The 18,974-nt window shown below is 52.2% G+C and overlaps 1 protein-coding gene across 1 annotated transcript in view; it reads left to right on the top strand.

Annotated features, from left to right (window-relative positions):
- The window catches only part of NPLOC4 (NPL4 homolog, ubiquitin recognition factor), a 66,214-nt gene that overhangs the window by 43,979 nt on the left and 3,261 nt on the right, over positions 1–18,974 (top strand). The window contains 4 exon segments of the mRNA XM_021680716.2: positions 11,969–12,040; positions 15,029–15,124; positions 16,583–16,699; positions 18,115–18,217. Of these exon segments, the coding sequence (XP_021536391.1) occupies positions 11,969–12,040; positions 15,029–15,124; positions 16,583–16,699; positions 18,115–18,217 (388 nt within the window).

The following is an 18,974-nucleotide window of genomic DNA, read 5'->3' as shown; positions in this document are numbered from 1 at the left end:
TTATTTATTTATTTATTTGGGAGAGGGAGAGAGAAAGCAGGGGGAGGGAATGGGGGCAGAGGGAAAGAAAGAGAAAGAGAGAATCCCAAGCAGGCTCTGACCCGAGTACAGAACCCGATGCGGTGCTTGATCCTGTGACCCCAAGACATGACCTGAGCTGAAACCAAGAGTTGGATGCTCAACTGACTGCGCCACCCAGGCGCCCCGAAGCTAGACATTTTTAATGGTAACAAATTTTAGTGATTATAGTTCCTGATACTGAGAATGATCTCTGTGGCCACTATACCTTGTCCAGGATATCTAGGCCAAAATTTGATGATCTAATTTCTTTACAATGAATTGGTTTTTCCAGCAATTTAAAGAATAATTTTTTTAAAAGATTTTATTTATTTATTGGTGAGAGAAAGAGAGCACACAAGCAGGGGGAACAGCAGGCAGAGAGAGGGAGAGGGAGGCAGGCAGAGGGAGAAGCAGGCCCCCCACCTAGCAGGGAGCCCGATGCGGGATTCAGTCCCAGGACCCCAGGATCATCACCCAAGCCGAAGGCAGACGCCCATCCGACTGAGGCACCCAGGCGTCCCTCTAGCAGTTTTTTTTTTTTTTTTAGATTTTATTTATTTATTTGACAGAGAGAGACACAGTGAGAGAGGGAACACAAGCAGGGGGAGTGGGAGAGGGAGAAGCAGGCTTCCTGCCGAGCAGGGAGCCCGATGTGGGGCTCGATCCCAGGACCCTGGGATCATGACCTGAGCCCAAGGCAGACGCCTAATGACTGAGCCACCCAGGCGCCCCTCCAGCAATTTTTTAAAAGATTTTATTTATTTATTCATTTGAGAGAGAGAGACAGAGCAGGGGGAGGGACAGAGGGAGAGATAGACTCTCAAGAAGACTCCCCGCTGAGTGGGGAGCCGAACGTGGGGCTCCATCCCCAGACCCCAAGACCATGACCTGCACCACAGTCAAGTGCCCAACTGATGAGCCACCCAGGTGCCCTTCAAGTTAAATGTTTCAGTGGCTTTTCTGAGATATAACTCATATGCAGTACAGTTCACCCACTGATAGTACAGAATTCAGTGGGTTTTAGCATATTCGCACATATTCATGTACCACCATCGGACTTTGGAACACTTTTGTCCCCGAAACAGACATCCCGCACGCCTTAGCTGCCCACCCCCGAGCCTCCCGTCCCGGAACCCTGTTGTTCGTCTGCTTGTGTCTGTGCGCTCGCCTGGCAGAATCGCACCACATGGGTCTGTGGTGAGGCACTTTCTTCACTTTCCGGACGTCTTCAGGTCCAGCCGTGTCTGTAGCATGTAGTCCTCAGTCTCTGTCTTCCTGAGTATCACTCAGTGCCTAGAGTGTACCAGAGTGCGGGGCGGGGGTGGCGGACAGGTCCCGGGGCTGAGGAGGCTTGGGCCTCTCCCTGAAGAGGGACTTTTGAAGCCCTTGTAACGAAGAATTCACTTCTTCACCCATCAGAAAAAAGGAGAGGCTGAGTCGCTCTGTGGAGTCGCATCGCCTTAATTAATGTCTGCTGGGCAGGGGAGGCCCCGGGCGATGGGAAGGGACGGGCCCCGGGCGTGGGCCTGCTCCGCAGCGCCTGTGTCCTGGCTCCCGGCCCCTCCTCGCCTCTCTTCCTCTGTCTCGGAGTCAGCACAGCTGCTGCAGCTGAAGGGGCTGTGGGGTCCGCGGGAGCCCCGGGCGGCGCTCCGGAACCCTGGCTGGAACCCTGGCTGGAATTGCGGGGCTGGCGAGCAGAGGCGAATGTCCCAAGGCGCGAGGTGTGCTCTTGTGAGCCACTCTCTGGAAATGGCTGTGGAGCGCAGGACGGCGGCTCTGCTGCATCTGCTCCTTCCAGACTGCTGCAGCTGAGCGTCGGCTGGGCTCCCGGTGCCTCCCCCGGTGCCTCCCCCGGGCAGCAATGGAGCCGGTGGGGAGGGGCACCCTTATCAGTCTTCGAGAAAGCACTTCCTCGCCCCTTGTGTAGGGGTTCTTCTCCTCCTCCCTCCTCCCCCATCCCCCATGGTGTTTAACAATTGGGCTTGAAAGCATAGACCTCGCCCTTAATTCCTGTTTGTGGAGCAGGCACTTCAGTTTTAAACCGTTAGTGAATGTTCTCAAATCAAACCACCCCATGCTGGGAACCAGTATGAGAAATAGGAGCGTGTTATTGCCCCCTCCCCCCCAAAGTTCGCGTCTTACAAGGATGCATTTGTGACGCGATGTTTTGTAATGCAGAATCAATGTTTTGACTCATTTTTAGGACCTGAGGATGCCATTCTGAGCATTTGGACAGTAGTTTCATTTAACCCTTTTCAGGAAAGCTTGTGGGTCTGTGGGTGACGGCAGAACCTGGTGTCCCCATTGAAGAGCTCAGCGTGTATTACACCTGAGGTTCCTCACCCAGGCTTTCCGACCCCAGCACAAGCTCAGGAAACCCTTTCGTGCATAAGATGAATGACTGTGTCCCTGTAGATCAATCAGAGTGCTATTTGTTTCTCTTTCGAAGTTTTTAAAATTAAATATCAAATAGAGATTATTTATAAAACGTGTTTAAGAAGTACAACATCACATAATACCCATTCTCTCACCTGGAGTTTAAGGACCAAACATTCCTAGGACCCTCCTAGGCCTCCACCTCTTCCTCGTTCTCATGAGGTGACCACTGTGCACAGTTGAGCTACAACTTCCCTGCTTCTCTCCCTAGTTGTACCTCCTGTGCTGGTTTTCCTAAACCAGGCAACTTGTGTGTTGTGGTTGACAGACACTTGCTGGGCCCTCTCCCCAGGATGGCCCCCCGGCCACGTGCAGGTGTCAGCCGCCACTCCCGACTCCACACACTCTGTCATCATGTCATAACTTATACCGACCTGATGCTAAGTGAGGGCAGACTCCTTTTTTATTTGTGTGTTGGCTCTTCTTGCGTCCTGGGATGTGCGTGTTCAAGTCCGCTTCCTTTTTTTTTCCCTGGGTGGTTGTGTCTTTTGCCTGTTGATTTGTAGGTGTTCTCGCCATGTTCCGTCTCCTCCCTTTGTCAGTCACTCGTGTGACAGCTCTTAGCATGGCTCCTCCTGCCTGTGGTGTCTTGATGCCAAAGGTTTATGTTTCACGATGGTCAGCTTTGTGACTCTTGTCGTTACGGTTCAGCAAGTTTAGTCAGAGGATAGTCTGTCACCTTGTATGAGGTTTGCTTTTGACTTACACATTTGGGTTCTTAGCCCACCTGGAATTGTTTTCAGTTTATGGGGTGAGGCAGAGGCCCAACTTACTTCTTACTTCTCTTTTTAATCTTGTATGGATAATCAACTGTCTGAACACCATTTATTGAAAAGAACCCTCTTCTTTTTTTTTTTTTATTCATTCCAGACACAGAGATAGAGAAAGAGAGAACATGAGTAGGGGGAGAAGCAGAGGGAGGGGGAGAAGCAGGCCCCCCGCCGAGCAGGGAGCCCGACGCGGGGCCCGGTCCCAGGACCCCGGGACCACGACCTGGGCCGAAGGCAGACGCTCAACGACTGAGCCACCCAGGCGCCCCGAAAAGAACCCTCTTCTTTGGACCCTGTTGGTCTGTGGTGTTTCTGTCATCTGCTGTCCCCTCACCCAGGATGTGTGTGTCTGCTGCTCTCTGCTCCGTTGGCCGGTTTTCCTCACCGGCACAACACCATGCGCTTGCCACCACTCCGACTCTGTGGTTACTCTCTATACCTGATTGGTTACAGCCCTGACTTCTCCTGACCCTTTATTCTTCCACAGAAGGTTGAGCACTAGCTCGCAAGTTGCACCAAGACAAACAAGTTTTATTAGGATTTCATCGCGCCCTTTTCTGTGCTGAGTTCCCCTGCACGTGTGGGGGGTGCTGCACCTGTTGGATGTTCCCAGGTGTCTCTCAGGGAGTTAGGGTCATCTGCACGGAGGTCCTGCCCATCATCTGTTAGATTGTTCCTAGGTACTTTATAGTTTCTACATAATATAGTGTCTTTTTAAGATTGCGTTTTCAAACTGTTGTTTGAAACTGGTAAATGTTTGTTTGGCAACTTTCCTATCTGTTATTGGTTCCCCAAATTTACATGTATATTCTTCTGGGTTTTCTGCACAGATGAACATATTGTCCAGGAACGGCAATTGTCTCTCCCTTCCCATTCATTTCCGCTCCTGCTGGTAGGGCTTCCAGAACAATGTCCAGTGACCAGCCCTGTTAATCTTATTTTTAACCGTAAAGGAGGTACTTTCAGGATTTCATCATTAACTATGAGTTTGCTGTGGGTTTGTTTGTTTGGTAGTACCCTTCATTGAGTTGGAAATTTGCTCTTTACTTCCATGTTTTGTAAATTTCTTGCACTTAAGGAGTGAGTTCCCTTTTTTTTTTCTTTTTTTTAGGTTTTATTTATTTATTTGAGATGGAGAGAGCATGAGTGGGGAGAAGGCAGAGAGAGAGAGAGGGACAGAACCTCAAGCAAACTCCCAGCTGAGCGGGGAGCCCAAGGCGCTGAGCAGGGAGTCCGAGGTGGGACTCAATCCCAGGACCCTGAGATCACGACCTGAGCTGAAGTCAGACAAGTAGCCAACTGAGGCACCCAGGCGCCCCAAGAAGTGAGCTCCCTTTTGTCAGGAGCTTGTGTTATTGCTTTAGGCCTGCTGTGGTCTTCTTGGGCTGCTTACTCATCTGTTAGTGAGAGCATGCTAGCAGTGCTTCCCACAGTTTTTTATAGCCTTGTAGGATTTGAGACATTCATCTCTCATCTGTTGTAGGAAAATCAGTTTGAGCAAAGAGGCCTCTGAGGGCAAACGTGGAAGTAATCCTCTTGGTCCCCCTGTGGGCTGTGGGCTGTGGCTGGGTTGGGTCAGCCTTGCAAATGGGACATGCACCGAGGTTCATCCAAGGCTACTCGTCATGTTGTCTGTGATAACAAAAATGGGAAGCAATCTTAAAGTCCAATAATGGGGCATTCAATTAGAATATATCTCTGGGGTAGAATATTATGTGGCCATGGAAGTCGTGTGCTTGAAAATTATTTGAAGATCTAGCATACAAAGATACAAATGTAGTGATCTGAAGGGGCACCTGCATCCCAGTGTTTATAGCAGCAATGTCCACGGTAGCCAAACCATGGAAAGAGCCCAGATATCCGTCCACGGATGAATGGATACAGAAGAGGTGATACGTATATATATACATACAATGGAATACTACTCGTCCATCAAAACAAATGAAATCTTGCCACTTGAAATGGACGTGGATGGAACTAGAGGGTATAATGCCGAGTGAAATGAGTCAGAGAAAGACAATTATACGATCTCACTCATATGTGGAATTTAAGAAACAAGGCAGAGGATCATAGGGGAAGAGAGGAAAAAATAAAACAAGACGAAATCAGAGAGGGAGACAAACCATAAGAGACTCTTAATCATAGGAGACAGACTGAGGGTTACAGAAGGGAGGGAGGTGGGGGCATGGGGCAACTGGGTGATGGGCATTAAGGAGGGCACGTGATGTAATGAGCACTGGGTGTTATACGCAACGGATGAATCACTGACCTCTACCTCTGAAACTAATAATGCAGTATATGTTAATTAATTCAATTTAAGTTAAAGATCTGGGATAAAACTCATAATGTAAAATTATACACACACCTGCATGTGCAGCATCGAGATACGTATGTTGGTGTTGATGCACACGTTCCTGTGTGTGTGTTTACAGAGGACGGGCCTGGAGAGCTTGGGGGTCCTTTGGGAGGGTGGCCGGTGCTTATCCACAGCCCTGATGTGTATTTCCTAGCGGGCACTATGCGGCCAGCAAAGAATGGCTGGCGGGAGGGGAGGGGTATAACCTGGAGCCTCTGTGACACTGTGGGAAGGAAGGGACGGGGGGGACTGCAGCAACAGCCACGGCCTGTTGTTTGTAAAAGCAAGTGCTTTTCCTGAGTCACCGCCTGGCATGGGTTATCTTGGGGGTGCAGGGTGGAGGGAGGAGTGTGGTCTTCTCCTTTCTGTCTCTCCGTGCTGCTTCGCTCTCTACGCGGGTTCCTTTCATAATTTAAAGCTAGAGTTTTCCGTGTTCGTGGTTGGTCCTGCAGAAAGACACAAGGAAGGCCTGGTGAGCAGTAACCACTGTTCGCATCTGGCATACTTCCTTCTTATTTCTTTCCTGTTGTTTTAGGTCAGTTGTTGATGTGGTGAATATAGAGATAAAGGAGTACATTATTGAATATTTGGCTAAATCGTAATATACGATAGCTACTTTGGTTGTTCCTGGATGTTGTTAGCGCTCCTGGTGTGCCTCGGTGCACCCTCTGGTCGGGGGCGGGTGAGCGTGCAGCCTGGGAGAGTGAGGTGTGCCTGGAGGTGGGTCTGCAGGCGTGGTGTGTGGATGGTGTTTGGGGCTGTTGCCTGGGTGCGGTCATTGGGGCGTAGAGGTGGAGACGAGCATCCAGGGCCAAAAGGACCTTCAACATGGACAGGTGAGCCACAGCAGAGGCTGAGTGTGCACCCATAGGGTGCCAGGGGGCACCTGGAAGCCAAGCAGAGAAAGAGTTTCCTTGTCTCGTGGTGCTGACAAGTCCAGAATGGGGGTGCTGTCGGCACCACGTGACCGTCGGGGCCCTGAGCAGCTAGTGTAGAGAATGTGGGGCTGGTTGGCATGGGTTTAAAAAAGAGACCAGGGAAGAACCGAGTCTGCTGGGAAGGCAGGTGGGGCAGTGGACGGTGCTGGTGTGGGAAGTAGGATCAAGACACTTTTCTTGTTTGGGGTTTTTTTTAGCATGAGAGAAATCAACCGCTTGCGTGTGCTACTGGTGTTGGCCCTGTGGCAAAGGGTGACTGGTGATGGGAGAGGACCTGGTGTGGGAAGGGGCTCCGGGGCATCTGGAGACAGGGAGGGGCCGGTGGGAGCGGACGTGGGCCCCTAGCTCCCGAGCTGGCGGGCAGCTGGTGGAGGGCTGGGACTGGGAGACTTGGAGGACCAGTTTGCTGGTCTGGGGGAAGCCAGTCATCAGCTGAGAGCAAGGCAACAAACAGGTGGAGCTGCTGGAAGCTTGGAAGTGAGCGTCTAGACAGCAGGTGAGGGGACGGCCGGGGACGGGTAGCAGGACCTCGAGGGGCTGTGTCACAGTTCAGAGTTTCATGTGGATCAGGAGTGCAGGTCTGTCTTAAGTTAATGTGTGGGACACTTTACTGATACGAAATCCAGTGTTTGTTGTGGAAAATCAGAAATTTTTGGTTATAGGAAAACAGGCACCCCAGCACCATTCCCCCTGCCCTTCCAGTACCCGCTTGCACACATGGTGAGCTTGTAATGGTATCATCAGTGGGTCTGCAGCCTCTTCACTCAGTCCAGACCTGGAGACTATGCCAGGTGTCACACCTGGGTCCTGGGACAAGTCACACTGGTGCCTTCCTCGCGGGCTGTCTGGGGCGACTGGGGGGGTGTCCCAGTGTGGTGTGGCAGGGCGCTGCAGAACCTAGAGAGTGAGAGCCAGGTTGGGGGAGCCCATCCAGGGCCCGCACGTCAGGAGGGCACGGTGCGTCTGGGAGCCGAGGCTCTGCGGTAGCACCAGTGTGCTAAGATGGTGAGGTGGGTGGTGGGAAAACATGGACAGGGACATGGAAGGTGGTGCTGGGACATTCCTGCTGGAGGGACGTGGAGGCGGGGGGATTTCACAGCACAAGCCTCACGTGCCGGTGGCCGGGCCGGGCCCGGCCGGGAGAGGGCAGCAGGAGGGAGATGTGAGGTGGGCCTGAAATCAGTATGAGACGTGGTAGGAGGGGGCTGGAAACAGGGTTGCAGGCAGGAGGTCATTGTTGTAGAAGGTCATTCTGGGGCACAGAGTTGGGGAACCCAGTGAGATGGCTGGTGCTGTTATGCAGGGGCATGTGTCCACTCCCTGTGGCCTTTGGGCTGCTCCCGGATAGCAGGGAGGAACCCAGGCTGGAGCCAGGTCTCTGGCTGGGGTGAGCGGGCAGGCGCTGGAGTCCGAAGCTGCGGTGAGTAGCACACTGAGAGCCAGGGGCCAGTGTTTCGTGTTTGAGGTCTGGCCTGGTGGGACAGGAACAAAGCCGAGCAAGCCATTTTTGGCATTACCTGCATTGGAAGCCCTGGAGGAAGTGAGAGGACAGGGAGGCAGTAGGGCAGGTGGGTGCGATCCCAGGGGTTGTGGGGAGGAGGGCACGTAGGCAGCGGGGGGGTGTCCCTCTTTCCAGGAGCTGGCTGTTGAGGGACCTGGGTTTGGCCCAGCACCTGACACTTTTCCACCGTGCTTCGTGGGCCATCCCATGCCTCACTCCGGGCGTGTGCTCTGCATTACTTGTCGAAGGAGAGCTGTATTTCAGGGGTAATGCATTCTCCCAAATCTCCAAGAAGGTGGCACAGTTCGTACATGCAGGCTGGCCTGCAGACCACCCTGCCCTTGCCGTGCTGGGGCACAGTGGTGCTCTCAGGACCCTGCTCTGCACCCGCTTCATCCCGGAGTCACCTGTGTCCCTTGTGAATTGCCTTGGCGGGGGCGGCACGTAAGTATTTGTGAGGCGGGTCATTGTTTCTACATCGTTTGTGGGGTCTTTGTATATTAACCCTTTGTCATGTTGCAAACACATGCCGGGCTGTCATTTTCTTTATGTTGTTCCTACAAAGAAGCTGAAATAGTTTCTGATTTCAAAGATCCTTTTTTGGGGCACCTGGGTGGCTCAGTCGTTAAGCATCTGCCTTTGACTCAGGTCATGATCTCAGGGTCCTGGAATCAAGCTCTGTGTCAGGCTCCCTGCTCAGCGGGAAGTCTGCTTCTCCCTCTCCCTCTACTCCTGTCCCTGCTTGTGCTCTCTCTCTCTCTCTGAAATAAATAAAATCTTAAAAAAAAAAAAAAGATCCTTTTTCATTATAATTTCTGCCTTTGTCATCATATTTAGGAAATAATTCTTTACTCCAAAAGTGTATATACCTACATTTTTTCTAGTGCTTTTTTTTTTTTTCCTCTACAGATTTTATTTATGTATTTGAGAAAGAGAGTATAAGCAGGGGGAGCTGCAGAGGGAGAGGGAGAAACAGGCTCCTCGCTGAGCAGGGAGCCTGCTTCTCCCTCTGCCTGCCCCTCCCCCTGCTTGTGCTCTCATGATCTCTCACTCTCTCTCTCCCTCTGGCAAATAAATAAATAAAATCTTAAAAAAAAGAAAGAAGAAAGAAATTGCCAATAAGAGAAGAGATTCTGAACAACATATTGGCATAATATCCCAGTCTAGGAAAAAGGATTTTTTGGTACCTGTGGTACCTGTTGTTTCCCTTGACTTGGAGGTAGCAAGTCTTGCTCAGCACGAGTGCTGTCAGGACCCGGGTCTGTGGCCACAGGGTCCCCACAAGGGGAGGAGTGTGGTTGGAATATGTGACCTCATGGTGCCAGCACCGTGTGGGGGAGAGTGTGCCCAGTTCCAATGCTGAGCTCCTGAGTTGAGTTGTGGGTGGACCGGGTCTCTAAGCCCCCTCCGCGTCTACCAGGCTCTCAATCTCAGGCACACGAATCACCTGTTAGCTCTTGGTGTCCTCATGCGTTGGGGACCTGGTGGTTTGTGGACACATGGCTTCTGGCCTGGACTGTGCGCCACCTAACATATGTCGGTCACTGGTTCTGTACGCATCGACAGACACTCTGTAGGTGCTTATCGACAGGACTGTTCCCTGGTGATTCTTGGAGGAACTTTGCTCAGAGAACTCGAATTTTTTCTTTGTCCTGTGAAGTCAGATGAAGCTGCTGGTGTCACTTGAGATCCTTCTTGCTGGTTCTTTCAAGAGAAGAACAATACAGTAGGGATTCCCTCCGCCTTTTCCAGGCAAGATGGCGCCCCCGGTCAGTGGAGCTTGCCCTTGTCCTGGCACAAGCACAGGACTTTTCCACGATAGCGCGGCAGACGTGGCCGTGGCAGGTGCGGGGCACCAGGGACCTCAGCCCCTGTCTCTCCCAGAGGCGTGCTCCCCGTGGAAATGAAACCGCTGACACTTTGTCGGCTGCTGACCTGGGAATTAAGAGGCCCTCCTCCCCCAGCCCGACATCTGCTGATGCCCATAAAAAGTAATTGCTTTTGAGATGCTGTATAGGACCGGGGACTGGCTGGCAAGAACATCGACGTGGAGGCATGGGGGAGAGATGGAAGTTACCTGTTTCCCCCCCCCGGGGAACAGAGGGGGATGTAACACCTTTATTTTCTTGGGGAGCAGAAAGGTACAGTTGGGTAGTTAAATTTGAAAGAGAATAGCACGACACAGAAAAAAGAGAAGAGGGGCATTTAACAAGAAAAATCCCTAGAGGGGAAGATTAAAGCGAACAGGTGCTGGAAGAATGTTTCTGCATATTAGAGCTTAATTAGATTTGAAGATGAATTCCAGATGGGCTAATTATGTATGAGTTGTTGCAGGTTATTTCTTGTAGGGGCAAACTTATATTTTTGGAAGTGGTGATTTAGTTTGATTGGGTTTGATTCCTGCCTCCTACCATATCTCCTCCGAGAAACTGCCGCTTCTGGGGCCCCAGGACCCACTCAGCCAGCTCGTGTCTCGGGCTGCCCCCTTCGAAGCTGGTAGAGCCACAGAAAGCTGGGCCCACCCTGACCACTGCAGAAAGCAGCACAGGGTGGCCACCTGTCACATGAAGGACAAGTGACTTACCCAAATGGACTGGAATGTAATTCCAACTTCAAAGGAAGGCAGACAGACAAAGCGGTGTGTTTCCAGGCATGTGTCCTTTGATGGGGTGCTGATGCTTCCTGTGTAGCTAGCTGGTTAGACAGATTTGGACCGTTTTCTGGGAGAGCAAAGGGGCAGGTTCCGGTTGACAGCTCTCTTAAGTTGTGAATCGAGGAAAGTTCGGGAAGGCATGGGTAAACTGAGATGTATTACAGACCAGAAATTTTAATTTCTAAACAAAAGGATCTGGGCCAAATAGGACCTCTGGACTTGCCGTTAGGATGATAGATTTGCTTCAACGTAGGAACAGCCTGTGAAGGTTGTCTCGAAAGGTGGTGTGCGCCTCTGACGTCCGTGGACAGGTGGGATGTGCCAGGGTGGCCTGACGTCGCCCTGCAGGCCTCAGCGGGGTCTGCTGGCATCCATTCGGGTCTGAGGGCTTTAATAAACGTAAACTTTTATGGAAGGCCCCATAATTGGAAGTTATGGATGTATAATTTATATATGACTCAGTGAATGATTTATCTGCTGTTAAGTGATGATTTAGATAGAAAATATGACCCCCTCACAGAATCTTTAATGAAAAGTGTTGGTTCTTACGAACTTATTTCTAGAGCTCTGTTTGAACTCAGCATGTTTGACATAAATCAGATATAATTGTCATTTTATGATTAATGAACATATGCTGGCCGTTTTTCCCCATAATTAAACTTTATGTTCTGTGCATCTGACAGAGCAAAACAAGTTTAGACTTTGACAGATTGTTGGTGGGGGTTTTCCATGTTTGCGTATTTGTGTGTGTGTGTACTCATTTGCGTGTGTATTTGTTTTATGAACGAACACGTATTAAATCGGGTTTCAGAGGTGTGAGTAGGATCGTTAGGAGCTAGCCTTCAGACCTGAGGTTGAGGAGTCCTTGTGAAGGATGGAGAGGCACGGGTGTAGCTTGGGGGGGGGGGGGGGGGGCGGGAGGGAGCCCTGGGCCCGTGTGTTGCTCACACAGGGCAGTGTTAGTACCAGGCCTCATGTGTGTGCTGGGCAGGGGCCTGTGATGCACGCTCCCAGCGGAGACTCCCCATTCGGCAGAAGCACGGCTGCTTTTCATGTTATGGCTGTCATACCGAGCTCCGGGCAATGACGGCAGGTGGATGTGTAGCAAAAACATGCACAGTTTCCTCTCTGCTTTTCATACACTTCGACAAGACTCATAATCGTTGACAAGGTAAGACAAACATGTGAAAGACTAACCATGTCACTGGTCAGCACGCCTTCACTCATGCCGCTTGCTTCTGTTTCCTGTTTCAGGACATAGACAAGTTTGGCAATGAGATCACCCAGCTGGCCCGGCCCCTGCCCGTGGAGTATCTGATCATAGATGTAAGTGTGCGGTGTCCACCACACCCTGGGCGGCCGGGTGGGGGCTGGGTGAGGGTGGCAGCGGTGGCTTGGACAGTTGCCTTCTGCTTGGCCCAGGACAGGCACCCAGGAAGTAGATGAATCATTGAGCTCCTGTCATCCCTGAAAACCAGGCGATTTTAAGGGCTTTTTCATCTAGTTTCAGTTTTTTTATTTCCTTAAGTACAACCTAGGGTTTACCTTCTCCCAAACTAAAGTGCAGCAAAGGACCACCGACCTGGCCAGGCAGCCTCTGAAGGTCAGTGAGCCCAGCATGGCACCGTGTGTAGGTGCGACCCTGGTCACAGCTCGGCTGCCGGAGCCGGGCTCGTGGTGGGCCTCTCCACCTGAGTCAGTCCCAGGGGCAGCCAGCGTGACTGTCCTCAAGTGAGGTGGTATGTGCTTTCCTGGAGGGAACTCCAGGAGCCCAGAAGGCAGCTGGCTGCGACACACGATCCTCGTCTCGGCTGCTTTCTGGAGGTGTGCTCGGCTCAGGGAGGTGTGGCCCCAGGCCAGAGGGCAGCAGAGGGCTCCGGCATGAATGCCCAACACATTTGTAGCAATCAGCTCTGTCCCAGGGGGACAGGCGGCTGCTCATTTCCTAACTGCTGCCTGCCAGGTTGTCTCTGGGCTACATTAGGACTCAGGAAGGGCATGTGATTCAGGCTGTAAAATATCATTGCATTTGGAGCAGTGGGTCCCCAGGAGCCAAGCCCATCGGTGCTCCATTCCAATTGACAGCTCCCGAGAACGTATTTATTACCTAGGCCGTAAAGGCATCTGTTATTTAGACTACCTAGGGTGTAATTAAGATGAAAACAGATTGATGGAACATACACGTAGGAGTCGGCATGATTTAAAGCCAGCTTTCTGAGGTCTTCTCTCCCTGTGGCCTCCCCACCCTTTTCTTTTTACAAAAGAGCCGAGTTCTTGCTTAGTGTGCTGTGTCAGTAGAGTTTGGCTGTGAAGGAACATTCTGCCTCCTGATAGCCAAGCTCTCTGTTGTGGAACGAGGTTGGAGCAGTCCCTTGAGAGCAGGTGTCCAGACTGGTGTGCTCAGCCCCTCATCAAGCCTCATGAGCAGTCTGCTGTTTCAGGCAAGAGAAGGCATGGGCCACATTCCCTGGGCTGCTGTGGAGGTGTCCGGGCATCGGCTAGATGACCTGAGACAGGCTGGCTGGGGGGTGGCTTAAACACAGGACAAGGTGCTGGATGCCCTGCACCCCTCTGTGGGTGTCTGAGATATTCACAGACTGCCTAGTGAACTTTGGTTCTGTCATGCTCTGAGGGGAGGTTACAAGTCTAACAAAGACGGCTCTTCATCCCACATCTGTTGCCTGGTAGGGGTTCTGAGTTGCTGGTCCACCACCGTGTCTGCCTTCCCGAAGCAGAAGCGCTGTGCCGTCCACGGGCCTTCGTCTCTTCCGCCGTCTCTCTGACAGCAGCTGGAGACTGAGAAGGGCTTGCGTGTCTGAGCCTTAGTGGATGGACGTAGGCACTCGGGTCATCTTTGACTCTAGAGGAACACACTGAGGCTTAGGATCCGTAGCTGACAGAGGCCACGTGGCCAGTACGTGGCACTGTGGCCGGAGCCCACACGGCTGCGTGGTCTCGTCAGTAAGAGACCAGCGGGAGTGGCGCCTGGCTATTAGCTCAGTCGCTGGAGCGTGTGACTCTTGATCTCAGGGTTGTGAGTCCAAGCCCCACAATGGGCGTAGAGATGACTTAAAAATAGCATCTTTTTTATTCTTTTTAAAGATTTTATTTATTTATTTGACAGAGAGAGAGACAGCGAGAGAGGGAACGCAAGCAGGGGGAGAGGGAGAGGGAGAAGCAGGCTCCCCGCAGAGCAGGGAGCCCGATGCGGGGCTCGATCCCAGGACCCTGGGATCGTGACCTGAGCCGAAGGCAGACGCTCAATGACTGAGCCACCCAGGCGCCCCAAAAATAGCATCTTTAAAAGAGCAGTGGGGCTCAGGTCTCGGCTGCTGCTGCCGGCTCAGCCGTTTTCCAGTGAGCTGGCAAAGTCACAGCGAGTCCTGGGCCAGCCAGCCTGAAACGGCCCGCTGTCTTTGCTGATGCGGAAAAGAGACCAGAACAACATTTTCATTCTTTAGAAATAGTCCCAAGGGAACCAGAATAGCTACCCTAAATCTGAACGAGGTGTAATCTGCTGCCGCTGGTGTCATATTGTAGAAGAGAGGCTGTGTCAACTGAAAGGTGGTTGATAGCTCACACTTGGGTGCTTTCGTGGGGAGGAGCGCCTGCCAGGGGGAATGAAAAACGGTATTTGTATTGATTCGTGCACATTTACCACTGTCCCTGTAGTTTGTATCGATTGTGTGTTAGATTTAAAATGCCCTCTGTTGTTACTAAAGCATGTCTGAGCCAAATGAAGGGCTTAGGCTCCCCTTTGGACACAAGTTCTTGACTCCAGCCCGTCTGATGGGGAAAGCACGGCTGCCGTGTCCTGCACCTCAGAAGCATGGGTTCTCTCGCTGCCTGGACTTGCCCCAGCTCCGCGCCGTGGGGCCGTACGTCCCAAGGGGCCTCAGCAAGCTCTCTGGAGGTCACTGCGTCTCTCAGACCATCACAGCTGACCCTGAGAATTCTCCTGGCCTCATCTATTATGTCCCCACAGCTCACTCTCTGGCTCCTCCGCGGGTGAGGGCCGCTGTGTGGGCGGCTCGGCAGACGGAAGCCCGGAGGCTGGCACATACAAACTGCCCGCAAACGGCACGATCCTAAAACTTGTGAACAATGATCCTTCATTTTGCTTCCCAGATCAGAGTGTCAGGGTTTTCATTTCGGGGTGTCTTTAACTGGGGACCGTGGTGTCCAGTGGAAAATAGAACTCTTTGGCTGGAGCTCGGGGGAGGGTGCTGTGTTCAGGGCTGCTTGGAGCACCTGGGGCCGCCCTCACCCCTGTTTGCAGCACAATTTATCAAGGGTTTTGTTTTTGTTCATTAGATCACAACCACTTTCCCCAAGGATCCAGTTTATACTTTTTCTATATCGCAAAATCCATTTCCTATTGAAAACCGGGATGTATTGGGTGAGACACAGGTAAGCTCTTTGTCTTTAGAAACATAATTTAAAGTAACTACTGCTTGTTTATCTAGTGTCAGTGTTGTTTCTCCAGAAAGTACCAAGCTTTCAAACTCTCCTGATTGATTCTTGTGACGAAGCCCAGCTAGGACTTTTTCTGAGACACTGTTGATCACCAAGACATCCTCTGTGGGGCCGGGGCTGACGTAACCACAGAGGCAACTCCCTGTAAGGCCACAGGCTTGTGGATCTGCCAGAAGAGCCGTTCTCAGTTGACTTCTTTTCTTCCCCAAACGTATTTGTCACTTGTATCCTCTCCCAACAACTTTTTTATTATTTGTTTGTTAACAAGCATCATCTCCTTGTGGAGATGTCACTTCACCGCTCTGGCTTCCAGCCCGGTCACCCTGTGCGTTTCTCACACACCGTCTGGGCTGTGTGGGCCTCATGTGGCCTGGCCGCCCGGGCTTTCCAGCACGCGGTGCGGGTCCCACACAGCACTTCCTGTGTGGCGGTCCCTGCTCTCCGCTGCACACCTGCCTCGTGCTGCCACACGGACGGCCTGGGACACACATTTGTTCTTAGGTTCTAATTGCTAACAGGTGTTGCAGAAAAGAATATAAGGAGATTCTCTTGGGAAGTGTGGTGCTTTATTTGCAAAACCTCCCTGATGCTTTGCTCTCCTCATGGTGCATCTGTGCAGGGACTCGGGGTGCTTGAAGAGGTGCAGAGCCACTTCCTGGTGGCACTCTTGAACCTCCTGTGTTTAGTTTTTTGTTTTTTTTTTTTAAAGACTTTGTTCATTTATTTGAGAGAGAGAGCATGAGAGAGAGAAAGCACGAGAAAGGGAGGGTCAGAGAGAGAAGCAGACTTCTCTGCTGAACGGGGAGCCCGATGCGGGACTTGATCCTGGGACTCCAGGATCATGACCTGAGCTGAAGGCAGATGCTTAACCCACTGAGCCACCCAGGCGCCCCCTCTTGTGTTCAGTTTTGCTGACAGTGGGAGTGTTGCATCATCCCCCCAACACACACACACACACACACACACACACACACACTCCTCGCTGTCCAGCTGTCCGAGGTCAACAGTCCAGTGCAGACAGGTCTTCTAGCCCCAAAGTGAGCCCTTCCCACAACCCACTCTCCACCTGGAGGGGTGGGGGGCATTTTCTGTCTTTTTGAATGTGTCTTCCAGCTGGGTCGGCTTTATACACATGCTCTCTTACACACGTCAGTGAGTCACACGTACTGAGAGCACCGTCCTGGGAGGATAGAGCCGTAGCTTACTTATATGGTAGCCGCGTGTCCCTCTGGCCTGGGTCCCCATCAGTGATTATAGATCAAGATGGGGAGAGGTGTGTGTCCGCACTCCGCATTCAGCCGTGTCCAGGAGGGACAGATGGCTCTGGGCTGGGCACTGGGGCTGTCCTGGGACGCGCCTGCTCACTCGCTTCCTCCTGCCTCGCCACTGTAGGACTTCCACAGTTTGGCCACCTATTTATCCCAGAATACCTCATCCGTGTTCCTGGATACCATCTCGGATTTCCACCTCCTGCTGTTTCTGGTCACCAATGAGGTCATGCCTCTGCAGGTACGGGCCTGAGTGTGCCCGCTGAGCACCTGGCTTTGGGGGTCCCCAGCTGGGGTTTGGCTGTAGTCAGAGCATGGCTGGGAAGCTGGGTCAAAGTCCCTCTTACGTTCTGTGGGCAGTGGCTTTTCGCAGGAGGCTTACTGGTAGAAAGATGGCGTTTTCACATTAGCATCTACCCTGAAACAGCTTCCTTACGGGTCTGCCCCCCACAACGGAGGGCAGTTTCACTCGTTATAATTCTGTATTGCGCTCTGTGTCCTCTAGCATGGAGCATTAGAGAGCCAGCAATTTACAGAATTCCTGTCCTAACAGTGTCAGAATCCCGGCCTCTGCTCCTTACTTCTCTCTCCCCTCCTCCTGAATCAGCTGTGGTTTTATGGCCTTGGCCCAGAAGGTTGGCTCGCGTCCAGGCCCTGAGTGCTCAGCTGCATGGTTGGCATTTTTAAGACGCACTGTTGGGAAGAGGGCAGGTGTCATGGGCGGCGGCTGCTCTCTGAGCAATGTGGGGCCAGCCAGGGGGCCCTTACTTTGTGCCCTTTTTTCCTGCCTGAGACCCAAGGACACACCAGACTGAGGGGAACGAGTTTTCTCTGAGCCTCTGACTTGACACGTTCCCTGAAGGTGGCAGAATAGAGAGGCCCTTCTGTCCCCACTGCTCTCCTGCGTCAGGCGGCCTGTGGCTCTTCTTGTATCCTGCTGGGTTTAGCTGGTGTCTGTGTTTCGTCCCCAAACTACCCACTTCTGACATTGGACATCAGGCACCCTGAGACTTCCCTCTGGCTTTGCTTGCCTTGGTAAGCCTAGAGGGTGGCCCCTCAGCCCCAGGTGCAGCCGCTGCCCGTCCAGTTGGACAGGCGGCAAAAGTCTGGGCTCTTCACACCAGGGCCTCCTCACCAGTAGACGTGTACTGTTTGGCAGTCGCCTGTTAGAAAACCTGTTCTGGGGAGCCCCTGAGAGCCCCCGAAGCCTTATTAGTTCCCCACTGTATAAACTCTTCTAATTCTCTGCACTTTGACCCTGGAGGCCTAGGATCTAGCGACATGGTTGAGAAGATAGAGAGCCTGCAGGGAGAGCATGAGGGTGGAGGATGGACCCCATGACCCTGGGCACCTGTCCGTGCATCCAGGCCCTCAGGATAAGGGACGTGAGCTTTAGTATCTTGCCGGTTGAGCACACTCCTCATGACAGAGAGCAGCATAGTAGGGCTATTTGGGAAGAACTTAAACTTAGCTCTAAAATTTAGCACTTGATTTTATAGAGCTAAGTGTGTGGCATTTTGTGTTTCATAGTGACAGCCTGTGAGATTTTTTTTAATCGCCCCTGAAGCGTGTCTTGATGTTGGGGAAGGAGACACTAAGGACAGTGTGTCCACCATCGTGAAGCACGTGGGAGCCTTCATTTTTGGGTTCTTGCAGGACAGCATCAGCTTGTTGCTGGAGGCCGTGAGGACGAGAAACGAGGAGCTCGCCCAGACGTGGAAGAAGTCTGAGCAGTGGGCCACCATCGAGCAACTGTGCAGTAAGTGTCCTCCCCCTCCTCAGTCCCAAGCGTCACGCCCTCCCACTGCCCCTGCCAGAGCCCAGGGAACCGGACACATACGCTGCACAGCTCCTTAGGTCCCAGAAGCCTGACGCCAGGTGCATTCTGATGGGTGTAGTGGGCAGTCAGACAAGGACAGGACTTTTTCATTGCTGCGCTGTGCCTGCTCTCGAGGCCACACGGACCTTTGGAACACAGCTCTGTGCTGGCATGGATGGAGAGGATACGCGGATCAGCCTCTTAGGAGCAACTTGAAAGTCACTGTTTTAGATAAACAGAAACCTTACATTCACCACAGTGCTTGAAAGGTCAGAAATCTTTGGTCTCCTCAGGCTTTTCTTTTTTCCCTTCTTTCTACCGGTCTCAGAGCTTTCTTGAAGGATAAAGAGGAAAAACCTTACAGGATAGATTGTCCAGGAGCCTGAGTGACCTCGCTGCCTCAGGAGGAGCCTCTGTCTTCAGTCCGGGGCAGGAGCTCCTGGTGCAGGCGCCCCATCAGCCGGGGGCTCCGGGTGGTGGCAGGCTGCTGGAGCGGTCCCTTTCCCTGTGGCTTTGAGAAATACTGGAATGCCCTCTTCAGACAACTTTGAAAATACATATCAGAAATGTTTATCCCGTTTTCTCTGTGTAGTAGGTTAGATACTAGAGCCAAAAGTAGCCAGGAAAAGCCTCAGTTGGAACCTAAGCTACGAGGGAGCCTAGTGGACACTTCCTGTTCTCTCTGGACCCCAGTACC

This window comes from Neomonachus schauinslandi, chromosome 15 (genome assembly GCF_002201575.2).
Source record: "Neomonachus schauinslandi chromosome 15, ASM220157v2, whole genome shotgun sequence".
In the NCBI taxonomy this organism is placed as follows: domain Eukaryota; kingdom Metazoa; phylum Chordata; class Mammalia; order Carnivora; family Phocidae; genus Neomonachus; species Neomonachus schauinslandi.
The sequence above is the reverse complement of the archived record's forward strand: the minus strand, read 5'-3'. Positions and strand labels throughout refer to the sequence as shown.